Source organism: Poromitra crassiceps (genome assembly GCF_964638095.1).
Source record: "Poromitra crassiceps genome assembly, chromosome: 1".
In the NCBI taxonomy this organism is placed as follows: domain Eukaryota; kingdom Metazoa; phylum Chordata; class Actinopteri; order Beryciformes; family Melamphaidae; genus Poromitra; species Poromitra crassiceps.
In genome coordinates this window covers 101,332,891-101,346,832 of record NC_139623.1, presented here as the reverse complement: position 1 = coordinate 101,346,832, position 13,942 = coordinate 101,332,891, and the positions used below count along the sequence as shown (strand labels likewise).

Below are 13,942 nucleotides of genomic sequence, written 5' to 3'. Positions count from 1 at the left end.
AAAAAACCTTTGAATAGAAACAGAAAAGAAACATTATATAAAATATGCTATTGCAATATAAATATCACAGCAACAGACAAATATATATGCATCTGTAAATACTTCAAAGACATTATGCATCAGCACTGTTTTCCCACATTAAACAAATAGGTAATCTCAGTTTCTCAATGCTCAGTTTTTATCCTTTAGCTTAGCATCAGGTGGTAATGTATTTTAATTGGATTTTAACACTATTTAAAACCATATTTATTTAACACACTATTAAATTATTCATTCATCAGTCATTTTTAAACACCAAGTTAGTGCCTAAAGTACTTTTAAACAAATAACCAGCACCTTTATTTATCACCAATTATCTGTGCTTTTACCCAGACAAACGTCCATCAAGTGTGCACAAAGTTACAACCCACAAGCAATATTGTCAATAAATAGCCCAGCTTGCGCCTGGAGACAGTTAACGTTGATGAGCCACGTAAGTTGGTCAGAGTGGCTATTAATAGCAGCAGCGATCACACGGAAAAGTCTCGTCTTAACCATTCATATTCCTCCTCTTACCGGCTGTCACTCGGGTTTTGTAGACGTCTCTGCACAGTCTGTTTGCACAGCGCGGTGTTTGCACAGCTTTGTTTGCTCTGCTAACGTGATGCTGGCTAGCTGGTGCTCATCTTTTCCGGACTGCTTTTACTGTGACACTCGTGTTTCATTTTTAAATGGTCCGTGCAGCAGGGCAGACGTCCCATCGAGTTTGCTGTCGGTGAACTCCTGCCTGTTGCGTGACTTATTTATCCACATTTTTATTTACATTTTGAAAGCTTTTATTCTTTTGCTCAGAGTCTTAATATACTTCCAGAAAACTCCAGATTGACTTGACACCTCCCACTCGATCTTTCCATGGAAACACTGGGGAGATCGCACTTCAAAGGCAAACTTCATCCTAGTTTAGTGTCCTTACAGCTCCGAGTTATCACTGACTTTGCTCTTTATCTGTTCTTCAGCAGGTAACAAGACAACCAGCCGCCTGACATCTCTGTGAAGGATAGTGGCTTGGATCCTGTCTTTTCCTCCATCAAAGTTTGCATGGTTTGGTTTCACTTTCAGAGCTTTTGCCATAGGAACACAGTAGCTTGGGAACGTCCTGACGTTTACATCCCTCACGACGCCTTTGCTGTCTGGATTGGTGCCGACAACTCTTCCAAGCTTGAACTGTCCCCTGAGCGCATTTTGGTCGCATAACCAGACAATGTCCCCAACAGTGACGTTTCTCTGTGCAGTGTGCCACTTGCTCCGTGTAAACAAGTTGGGACCTGCGAGTTGGCTCCAGCACCTCCAGAACTTGGTCACCTCTGACTGCATTGCCCGGAGTCGCTTGTAGGGGTAGCTGGCAAAGTCGAATGTTTTGAAATCCCCACCTTGAGATGCTCGACCGAGTAGAAGAGTATTGGGTGTGACATATTGTATACAGTCCTCCCGGCTCTGTATCCTGGCGTCAATCGGTCGCTCGTTCGCTAGATTGGCCGCTATGTACAGAGTTGTCTGGAATTCACTGTAACTGAGTCCGGACTCCTTTCCAAGGCTCTGAAGTGCCCTCTTTATGATGCGTACAGCGGCTTCTGCTGCACCATTCCTATGCGGAGAATCAGCCGGATGGATTTTCCACATCCACTCCGTCCCATCTTTGGCAGCCGTCTCCTCCAAGGCTGCTTTGTTGAGGCCTTCCAAGAATCTGTACAGCTCTCCCAAGACTGGTTTCGCTCCAATGAAATTGGTCCCTGGATCTGACCAGATTTTCCTTGGGTGCCCTCTGATTGATGTAAACCGCTGATACGCCATCAGAAAACCTTCGGTTGATAAGGTGTTCACTAATTCTGTGTGGATGGCTCTGCTGGCCATGCAGCAAAACACAACACCCCAAACTTTTAGTGTCACTCTTTTCTTGATGTCATCTTTTACTTGGTATGGACCAAAGAGGTCTACTGTTGTGAACTCGAAAGGTGCAGCAGGTTCAGTTCTTTCTGGCGGCAAGTCACCCATTACTTGTTTACATTTCCTTGCTTTTACCTTCCTGCAGATCATGCATCCATCGACAACCTTTTGCGCAATTCTCCGCCCCCTTATGACCCACGCCTTCTTCCTCATCTTGAGCAAGGTTCCAGCCACTCCGTCATGACTCACATTGTGGGCCTCTCGAGCCAAGAGCATGGACACCCAGGCATCGTAGGGCAAGATGGGAACACCGACTTGATCTTCGTTGAAGATTTGCACTCTGCCACCGCAAAGCAACAGTCCAGAGTCTTGGTCTTTGTAGACTACCAGCCTGTCTGTAGTGGTGCTTGGGAAGGTTGCGCTTTCTTGTGCTGCAAGAAAAATGTCTCTTAAGGCATCTTCTCGTTCTCTCACAGAGATGACTCCTGCCAACGAGACTGCCTCCCACTTTGAGTTGTTCATGGCTTGATTTTGATCTCTGAACCTTTTTGCTGCTCTCCAGATCCACGCAACTGTCTTGACCAGTCGGGTTAGAACACTGAACCGCTTGACATCCACAAGATGTTGAATGGCTGATCCTGCAGTCGGTCTCCTTTGTTCCGTTTGGACCTGGTTCAGGTTTTGTTTTGGTTCTTGTTTCTCTGCCTTAGCACTTGTTAATGCAGCAACAAATGCCTTCTTTTGCAGCTTGTTGATGCTTTCTCTGGCAGTGGCTGCTAGTTCTTTGGCAGATTTGATTGGCCACTCATCCACTGGCAAACTCAGAAACTTCGGCCCATTCTGCCAGTCTGACTCTTCATCCAGGTTGTGAGGGCTAGCACCTCTGGTGATTACATCTGCGATGTTTTGCGGACCAGGAATCCACAACCAGTCCTGGATCCTTGTGCTGTTTTGAATCTCTCCGATCCTATTCGCGAAGAATGTTTGATAGCCATAGCTCTCTCGTTGTATTGCACCAAGGACTGTTTGGCTATCAACGAAATGATACCACCTCTCCACTTGGACCCGACTGTGCAGCTCAAAGTATTTCTTCAAACGTGCGGCAAACACTGCCCCGCACATCTCTGCTTTGACAGCATCGCCTTTGTGGTCCAAGGGAGTTAGTTTGGCTTTCGACTCCACCAGCCTGACGACTGAGCCTTGGCTCGAGCTCCACCTCAGATACATCACTGCTCCATAAGCATGCTCGCTTCCATCAGAGAACGTGGTTGCCCAGGGTTCGCCAGCGAAGGATGGGGGAGTTAGTGCTCGGGTGAAGTTGACCTTGCCAAGTTGGACATACTCCTCGAAGAGCTTTATAGCATCCTCCCTAAGGCCATCCGAGAGTGCTATGTCCCATGTGTCTCTGACTGGACAACTTCCGCCCTTTGCCTCTTGGAATGCCCTCCGCACCAGGATAGCTCCTTTCTGTTTAGCGGGGGTTACCAGTCCAACTGGGTCATACAGCCCTGACACTTGGCTGAGCAGCTCTCTTCGTGTTAGAGGATTTGGCGTCTGGGCTCTGACTTGCTCTTGTAGAAGATCTTGGCCAAGACGCATCTTTTTCTTTCTCTTCGAGAAATTGATCGCAATCATGACATGGAGCTTGTCTTCTTCCACTATGTAGCCCAGGCCCAGTGCCTTGTTATCATCAGCATGCATCTGGTTTGGCAAGACCATGGTCTTTCCCTTGGTCTCCTCCATCTTGCCATCACACTCCTTCCTCCCACTTTGCCCAGAAAAGACCCAAGGCTTGAGCTTGAAACCTCCAGCCTTCAGGATCTTCTCCACGTTTGCTGTGATGGTTCTCAGTTGGTCAATGTTGTTGTGAGAGGTGAGAATGTCATCAACATAGCTGTCATGTTGGAGTACCCGGCGCTCCTCCTTGAGGTGGGTGAAAGGAGGGAGGTTGGCAGTTTCACGCATTGCCAGTTGTGCAATGCACCCTGCTGGTTTGTCTCCAATATTTACTCTTGTGATTGCATATTCCCCCAGCTCTTCATCCTCAGAGTCTCGCCAGAGGAACCGATGCAGGTGCACTTCTCTGTCTTCCAACCAAACTGAATTGTACATCTTCTTGATGTCGCCCAGTGCTGCATATATTCCACTCCTGAATCTGAGAAGAACAGCACGAATCTGGTTAAGGACATCTGGGCCTTTCATTAGGAGATCATTCAAGCTTACACCTCTGAACTTTTGGCTACTGTTCCAGACGAGTCTCACTGGAGTTGTGACAGAATGTGGGTTAGGAGCAATAAGGTGACTGACGTACCAAACTGGCCCGGTCCAGTTGAAGATCGTTTCCTCGGTCAGTTTAGTTGCAGCCCCTCGATCGACCATGTCGTGCACTTGAGCAGCATAGGCAACTTTCCATTCGGGTTGTTTGGCTAGCTGCTTTTCCGTTCTGAGAAATGTAGCCTCGACTGTTCTCTTATTGTTCGGCAAGGAAGCTGGATCCTCCAACCAGGGATATTTGGCATGCCAATGAGGTTCCTTGCTGTGGCTGTCCTCTATGATGTAGGTGAGCCCCTCTTTTACTACCTCGAGCTCCCTCTCTTCAGCAAGAGTCATTTCTTTGCCGCCCGGCTGACAGTTTCCACAGCGGCAGCCCCCACATTTCGGCTCGCATGCAGCGCCAATACTATCCCATCTCCACCACTCTAGGAAGTCTCTGTTGGTGGTTGCAGTATTTGACTCCTGGAACTTGACACCATCCTGTTTGTTTAGTGAATGTTGCTCTGGGATGCTCTCAGTGAGCTCCTCGTACTTTACAGCGGCCGCTCTCATCGACCTTGCAAAATGAGTCTTGGACATGTGGGCAACTACAGTAAGCTCCTCAAAGAGCTCGGGGTGCGTTCCTCCAACAGTCTTCCCCAGTGGTCCATCCCATAGCACGAGATCTCCAACGACTCTGATTCTCTGAGGCGCTAGCTGACCTTCTCTGTGGCTTATGAGCAGACTTATTTCTCTAGGTCTCACAAGTTCCTCAAGTAGTACGTCAGGAAAGAATTTCTGCAGCTGCTTTGATGTCACATGCTTGTAGATATCTGCAATGTTTTCCAGTCCATAGCAAACTAGTTGGTGTGATTTCAGGGTGCCAATGGGAGTTTTGACCCTGATTTTTAGAAGGTACCGCTTTGTCTCCACATGAGCCTTCATCCCTCCAACTCCATGGACGACGAGTGTGATTTCTTCACTTCTGAGGTTCAGTCTGCTTGCAGCCTTGTGGGTTATATAATTAGTGTCTGAGGCAAAATCAATTAATGTCCCGATTTTTTGTCCAGCATTTGCTGTGACTTCAAGGAGCATCATGATCACTGGCAGTTCCTGCAATCCACTTTCCACTAGAAGGCTTGGCTGCTCTTTTACAGTGCTGAAGGCTCTTGATGCTGTGTTTGAAAATACATCTCGACATTGCTTTGCCAACTCTGGTGACAGTTTGTTGAAAAACTCCTCTTGATTCTCTGTATATTTCCTCTTGCCTTTATCTTCTTCCGGACCAAATCTGCTCCTTCTCTGAACTGCGCTGCTTTTCTTGATCTCGGCCTTGGGGCATAGATAGAAATGATGCTCAGGCGCGTGCTCATCCTTACAGTCTTGGCCTTTACACAGATAGCCGGGTTTGCAGTATGAGCTGTCATCATGAAGCTCGAGACACCTCCTGCATGCACCCAACTTCCTTACTGCAGCCTTTTTCTCCGCTAGCTTTAGCGCTCGAAACTGCTTGCAAAAGTAGAGCTTGCTCCTGTGCTTTCCGTCACCACAGACCACACACACTCCATAGTCATCGCCTGACTTGGTAGACTTGGTTCTGGCATGTCTTGGCTCAAACCTGGTTTCTTTTCTACTTGGCTCTTCATCCCTCAGTTGCTCGAGCTGTTCATATATCTTCTCTTGCTCTTTGAGGAAATCCATGAGACTGTCAAACCGGTTGTCTGGTGCCACTGCATTCCTCCTGTCAGCGACATAAACAAGCCATTCCTTTTTGAGAGATTCTGGGAGTTTACTTTCTATTGATTTTGTTACCAATGGATTTTTTATAGCGCCTGTGTCCCCAAGGTCACTCAAGTCCTGAAGCGCTTTCTCCACAGTTTGAATTAATTCCACTATTTTCCGTGGCTGATAACTTTTTACAGCGGGCATTTTCTGTAACTCCTCCACTATTTCAATGGCGATGGCCATTTGATTGCCGTAGCGGTTCTCCAGGACACGGAAGATGTCCTCTGCAGTGTTATAAGTGGTGAGGCGAAGGTCTCTTGTTATTTTATCGTCAAGACTGTCCACCAGTTGAATCTTCCTCACCTCTCTTGAACCAGTCGGCTCACCCTGTTTCTGGAGCGCTTCCCAGTCCTTTCTCCATCTATGGAAATCACGTCTGTTTCCAGTAAACTTGGGAAGGGCCGTTGGTTTCAATCTGATGGTTGGCACATGATAATTGGAGGCAATAGACTGGGGTACTAGTCCTTTAATGTCCTCCTTTATCCTCGTCTGTATGAAGTCTGCTTTTCTGGACACCAACTTTGGGATGTGGAGTTCGAGCCCCCTTAGATGCTTTTGAAAGTCCTCCTGAGTCTCTGGTGGGACCCATCGTTTCCACTGACCATACAGCTCCTTTGCAGTCTTCACCAGTCCTTGCAGGTGGTTGAGCATGAAGTCATATGCCTCATAGTTGGCATTGGGTTGCACAGCGGAGACGCTTTCACACTCAGTCTCTGCTGCTTGCAGCGCTGTAGACAATTCAATCTCCCCAAAATTAGCCCAGAGAGCCCTCTGGATTAGGCTTTTGGCTTCTTTCTGTTTCATCTCACATTCATCTGCAGTCTTTGTTAGGTCAGCTTTCTGCTGCTCATTTACCACGACCACTTCATGTGCTTCCTGCCTTGCCTCCAATTCTGAAATGAAGCCAGCCTCAACATCGTCATTGGCTTCCATTACTTTCTCGGCTTCTACTGTGAGTTTATTGAAACTGTCCTTGAGCTCCTCTTCAGACATGTCTTTATAGGTCCTGGTAACACTGTTGACCAGACGAGAGAATGATCTTTTTGCTGTCGTTCTCTCCACCTTGAGTTGCTCAATTGACTTTTCAGTAGCCATGTTTGATTTCCAGCTTATTTATCCTACTCACAGCTCCCAGCTTTTTCTCCTGGTCTTTCGCTGTCAGTTGGTTTTAACTGTCAATCGGTTTTTTACTGTCAAGTTGTGTCTTTAGACTGTGTGCAGTTTCCCCACTTGAATGAGATAGATGCATCTACTCCGAATACTTTGCTGGATTCCACTCAATGACCAAACAGTTTTTTCTTTTCCAACTTTTATTTTGGCAACTTTGGAGGTTTAGTTTGACAGTTCCTTTTTCTTCCGTTTGTCATTTCCTTTAGCCATTAGATGTAGACATTTCAGTTCAGTTTGATTACCAATCAGTTAGTGTCGTTAGTTAGCTTGATCATCAATTAGGTAAAAAACCTTTGAATAGAAACAGAAAAGAAACATTATATAAAATATGCTATTGCAATATAAATATCACAGCAACAGACAAATATATATGCATCTGTAAATACTTCAAAGACATTATGCATCAGCACTGTTTTCCCACATTAAACAAATAGGTAATCTCAGTTTCTCAATGCTCAGTTTTTATCCTTTAGCTTAGCATCAGGTGGTAATGTATTTTAATTGGATTTTAACACTATTTAAAACCATATTTATTTAACACACTATTAAATTATTCATTCATCAGTCATTTTTAAACACCAAGTTAGTGCCTAAAGTACTTTTAAACAAATAACCAGCACCTTTATTTATCACCAATTATCTGTGCTTTTACCCAGACAAACGTCCATCAAGTGTGCACAAAGTTACAACCCACAAGCAATATTGTCAATAAATAGCCCAGCTTGCGCCTGGAGACAGTTAACGTTGATGAGCCACGTAAGTTGGTCAGAGTGGCTATTAATAGCAGCAGCGATCACACGGAAAAGTCTCGTCTTAACCATTCATATTCCTCCTCTTACCGGCTGTCACTCGGGTTTTGTAGACGTCTCTGCACAGTCTGTTTGCACAGCGCGGTGTTTGCACAGCTTTGTTTGCTCTGCTAACGTGATGCTGGCTAGCTGGTGCTCATCTTTTCCGGACTGCTTTTACTGTGACACTCGTGTTTCATTTTTAAATGGTCCGTGCAGCAGGGCAGACGTCCCATCGAGTTTGCTGTCGGTGAACTCCTGCCTGTTGCGTGACTTATTTATCCACATTTTTATTTACATTTTGAAAGCTTTTATTCTTTTGCTCAGAGTCTTAATATACTTCCAGAAAACTCCAGATTGACTTGACACTGTCACAGGGGACAATTGTTGCCAAGAAACTCATTCTGCAGAAATGGAAGTCCCCCACTCCACCCTGTTTTCAGTTGTGGTTGGCGGACATGATCTCTGTTATACGAATGGAGAGACTCAGGTTCTTGAGGACCAACTCACCTGGGAGATTTCAAACTATTTGGGACCCGTTTCTGGCCTACCTTGACGAGGTTAGGGCCCGGCCGGTCTTCCTCCCTCGCGTGGGATCCCACTCATTTATATATGTATATATATTTACAAGCATAATTTATGTATATTTACAAGCTGTAACTGGTGGCACTAGTGTATGTATGTTTTTTCTTTCTTTTCTTTCCTTTTACTGTATCTGTGTTTGTTTTTCTGTGTTCTAAAAAATCCAAATTGCTAAAAATAAATAAATAAATAAATAAATAAAGACAATTTCTACTACATTTCTAGCGTTTCTAGAGCTACTGGGTGCTGCACTGCTGTCAGCTGAGCCTACAACCGTTCTGCTCCAGTGCGCACTGCGCAGCTCTGGTGCGCAGCTCCTATGGCAACGTCACATTGACAAACGGAGTCATTCTTAAAGCAGCTACGAGCAAGATTTCCGATTGTTATTAAACAGTCTAAATTTAATATCAATGCATCACATCTTACCTCTAATAGTAGACGAGACCAACACAGAGTAGTCTCGCTTGAACCCCGAGTGAATCGGCCAGTGTTAGTCTGTCTGTGGCCAGGGCAGATCAGGAAGTGAAATGAAACGGTTTGCAGCAGCCACTTCGGCCATAACCACAAAATAACTTCCAAAAAACCTGTTAGCATATAACGAGAGATGTTCGCGAGAGTATGCATGGCGTTCTCCTTGTTTATGGTATGTTGCTAGGCAGCGCGAACGGGGGAAGGCAGGCAGCTGCGTTTCACTTCCGGGTTTCACTTCCGGGTTGATCCGGTCCGCTGGTAAGCAGAGAGAGAGAGATGGCCCCCTGGTGACGCGAGTTTAGACAGACACAGACTTAATAATCATCAAGAGAGCAATCTCCAATTCACACGGCTTTGGTCTCAGCTACTATTATAGGTAAGATGTGATGCATCAATATTGTAATTATACTGTTTAATAACAATCGAAAATCTTATCGTAGCTGCTTTAAAGAGACAGGTGTGAAAAGAAAAGAGAAAAAAAAAGAAAAAAAAAAAAAGAAAAAAAAAAAAAATATATATATATACTGTATAAAAATAATAATAAAAAACGATTTTCGACTTTCAATAATAAAAGTCGATCTTGGTAATATCGATTATTCGAATATTCGAAATTCGTTGCCCATCCCTAGTGTGAATCTGCAGGTACTGTAGATAGAACACGTGTCTGCCGTTGCACGGAATTGAATGTTGCCACGATATTAATATAGCCATCAATATCTTATGCCAAATTATTAGGGCCTATTACAAAAAACAAGGAAAAAAACAAACAGTATTTATCAATTAACAAGTCCAAGTCCTCGTCTCCAACTTCCGAGTCCGAATGCATGAATGTTCAAGTCGACGTCCAAGTCCGAGTCATCAGTGCGCAAGTCGAAATAGTCACAAGTCCTGAAAATGTGTCCAGGATTCGGACGTGAGTCAGATTCCGATGTGACTCGACTACAACACTGGCTCATGCTAACTAGCCAGTTCCTTCTCTATATAGTCTAAACAATCTGGAAACATTAAAAGCATCACAGGCCTTGGTGTTCAGAACAGCAAATGTAAAACCTCTCATGAAGGTTGAATCATTATTGTATAGAGGGTATAGAAAAACAGATTTATTTACCTGAAAATATCTCACCACAAGCTGCTCCAAAGAGCTACTCATACAGACAGAACTCATACTCAGACACTCATACTCAGACGATACACCTACACTCGAACCACAGCCTTGACTCTTCTCTGTTGAGACTCCAACACAGACTGAGAGATGTCAAACTGTAACAACTCAAGCAGATTCTCCTCGCCTCCTTTTCTACCCGCTTTCCTTTCCTCCCTTCTCCCTCCCTTACCATCGCTAACCTCACATAACCTAAGCATTCAGCGTTATCTTCAATTTTCCTGAACACGGATCCTCTCATTAGAGATATCATATCTGATCTTTAATGTATTGTAACAACCTCATCGAGGGTAAGTGACCCCGTGCTCATTGCGCTGTCTACTCCGTCCGTCCTCGCCCATGCAATAAACCATTCTTCATCATTAGCGTGGCCGCTGCAGTATGATCAGGGCATTACAAGTCCTCAGTCCTCCCCTAAATGGACAGATTTCAACAGAAGCCCGCTGGTGTGATCGGCATCATTATATTTTAATTAATCCATTCTTCTCACAGCAACACAGTAATTACAATCTATTTGACGACACGGCGTACTGCGAATGGAAGAGGGAAACAGGAAAGCAAGTGAGAGGGAATAAGTCACAGAAAAGGGAAAATAAGGGGAAGGTCGGGAGAAAAAAGGGATCGAGAAGTGCATGTGCTGTCGAACGAGAGGTGAGGACAATGAGTTACAGCCAGGATGAAGGAAGGGAGACAGAGAGACAGAGAGAGAGAGAGAGAGAGAGAGAGAGAGAGAGAGAGAGAGAGAGGGAGGGAGCAGAGGAAAGGCATCACAAACGCTATGACTGATTACAGCTATGTCATCGCCCGGCTGACATTGTAAAAGCGTTGTAAAAGCGTTGTAAAAGCGTTTATACGATGTCTGGAGGAGAACAGGACTTGAAACATCTCTCTCTCAGATTCACGCTTCATACATTAACAGGGAGAGGGAGAAGCTCCATTTCCTCCATCCTGCTCTGTATAAATCAGGACAGGTATGGATACTCAGACATGCCGGGGGTGTGATAATAACATTAAAGGATTACAATGACACTCCTCCCCGGACAAGATCACTTGTCTCAACTGTCATAAAACAGATTGCTGCTCTTTGCGGTTGAAGCGGTTTATTAGAGTGTGTGGGTGTGTGCACATACAGTACTGTGTGGGCACGAGGCAACTAGTGAACAAGGGAAAGATGAGTTAAACCACATCATCCACTGCAGATTGCTGTTTACTTACAGTGTAAACTTGTAGTAACATAATCCATCTACTGTTACTTTTAGATGACTGTGCCTTCAAAATATGAATGTAAACAAGCAATGTATTCTGTTTCAACAGTTTTCTGTAGCAGTGATTGTCAAAGTGAGGAGCAAGGACCTCCAGGAGTCCTTTAGGAGGTTCAAAAGGTCCATCAGAAGGTTCCAGTTGGAGGCTATGACTAATATAATCGCTCTCACCATTATTTTCTCCCCCACCGCGGAGTAGACAGCTACAGTATACAATTCAATACTAATTCAACAACAACAATTTTCCCACATGGGGACAAAATCATTGCAAGTCTGTGATATAAAACATTTAAGAAACATTTTCAGTCTACACCCATGAAAACAAAAACAGAAATACATACAACATAATTAGTATATTTGGTGGAGTGTGATTAAAATGTTTAGCATTAGCTTGATAATTATTATCTGCAAGGTTGTCTGAATTGCTACGTTAGTTTTTATTTGAACCATTACCATAACCATGGTAATGGTTCTCAACAAGCTATTCTTCAAAACTGTCTGCAAGGAAATCTGGTTTCTGTGTGTGTCTGTGTGTGTGTGTGTGTGTGTGTGTGTGTGTGTGTGTGTGTGTGTGTGTGTGTGTGTGTGTGTGTGTGTGTGTGTGTGTGTGTTTTTATAGTAAAATCAGTTTATAATTACCAACACTTTGTAATAAGTTTACTACAATCCAATTAAATGTAATCCATGTATCTATCTAATATGTATGTTATTGGGGGTGTGTATGGTGAACCGTTGTACCTGTGGTGAACATGGTATCCTGCTGCGTTGAGACTCCACCCAGGCTGATTGGGGTCAGGGATCTTGGCCGTCTTGGCGATCAGATGCTGAACATCCCTCCAGGTCAGCTCAGGACTGAGGCCAGAGACACAAAACACAATATCATGAAACACGGCCTTCCTCAGCCTGTGTTCTATATGACCCAAACCAGCCTTCCTCAGCCTGTGTTCTATATGACCCAAACCAGCCTTCCTCAGCCTGTGTTCTATATGACTCAAACCAGCCTTCCTCAGCCTGTGTTCTATATAACTCAAACCAGCCTTCCTCAGCCTGTGTTCTATATGACTCAAACCAGCCTTCCTCAGCCTGTGTTCTATATGACTCAAACCAGCCTTCCTCAGCCTGTGTTCTATATAACTCAAACCAGCCTTCCTCAGCCTGTGTTCTATATGACTCAAACCAGCCTTCCTCAGCCTGTGTTCTATATGACCCAAACCAGCCTTCCTCAGCCTGTGTTCTATATAACTCAAACCAGCCTTCCTCAGCCTGTGTTCTATATAACTCAAACCAGCCTTCCTCAGCCTGTGTTCTATATGACTCAAACCAGCCTTCCTCAGCCTGTGTTCTATATGACCCAAACCAGCCTTCCTCAGCCTGTGTTCTATATAACTCAAACCAGCCTTCCTCAGCCTGTGTTCTATATAACTCAAACCAGCCTTCCTCAGCCTGTGTTCTATATGACTCAAACTAGCCTTCCTCAGCCTGTGTTCTATATGACTCAAACCAGCCTTCCTCAGCCTGTGTTCTATATGACTCAAACCAGCCTTCCTCAGCCTGTGTTCTATATGACTCAAACCAGCCTTCCTCAGCCTGTGTTCTATATGACCCAAACCAGCCTTCCTCAGCCTGTGTTCTATATGACCCAAACCAGCCTTCCTCAGCCTGTGTTCTATATTGGCTCATTTCCACCACATTTTACAGCCCTGCACAGCTCGTCACCACTCGGCTCTACTCGTTTCGACCCGATGGATGTTTTGCTTCGACCGCTGCTCGATCTGCCCCCACCCACCCCCGCCCACACCTGGTCGTCATAGCGACCGCATATCTGCCCTCCGCCCATAACCGAAGTAGGCTATAACATATAACGTTAAAATTAAATCCATACACAGAACTTTTAAACTGTTTATGAAATACTGGTGCCTCTAAATGACCTACAGTGTACATGGGCAAATGTGACAATCGGCCAGGAGAATTGATATCACTTTGTTGTTAGTCAAACTCACATGCATGCGCTGCGCGAGGTACGAGGGTTGCGCTACGGGGAGAAGTGAAGCCTCAAGCCTCTACCCCGGCAGCCTCTCACCAGGCAAGACCGCGGCTTCACCAAAGCCCCGCCTGCGGCCTAACGGAGCCGACGCTGCACACAGCTACAAAGGGCTTCCTGAGGAGCGAAAAAATTTTTCTCTCAATTTTTTTTAAAACCACCGTCATGTTAAGCTGAGTAAGGAGATCGCTTTTATTTCACCAGAGCCGAAGGCAGCAACACAAAAGACTGATGGAAATAACATAACAGAAGAAGGTAAGCCCCACTAAACTGGTATGCAGCTTCAGTCAGTAGATAGAGTAAACACGATTCTGCCTGACCAATCAGTCGTCTGCAGTGTTTTCACGTCACCGTATGAACCCGGGTTCACAGCGCGGGAACCTCAACAGAGCAGGGACCAAAAGCAGCACGACTCAACCCCGACTCAACCCGGGCTGTCCACGTTTTTGATCGGTGGAATGAGACAAAAAAGCGAGACGAGCTGGGCGGGGCCGCGTTGATACCA

General features: G+C 45.1%; 1 protein-coding gene across 1 annotated transcript in view; it reads right to left on the bottom strand.

The window, feature by feature from the left end:
* Positions 1-13,942, bottom strand: part of LOC310772366 (proprotein convertase subtilisin/kexin type 4-like) — a gene marked incomplete at both ends in the record, with an annotated part of 388,877 nt that overhangs the window by 81,103 nt on the left and 293,832 nt on the right. Inside the window, one exon of the mRNA XM_083632151.1 lies at positions 12,135-12,248. Within this exon, the coding sequence (XP_083488277.1) occupies positions 12,135-12,248 (114 nt within the window). The remainder of the gene's footprint in view (positions 1-12,134; positions 12,249-13,942) is intronic.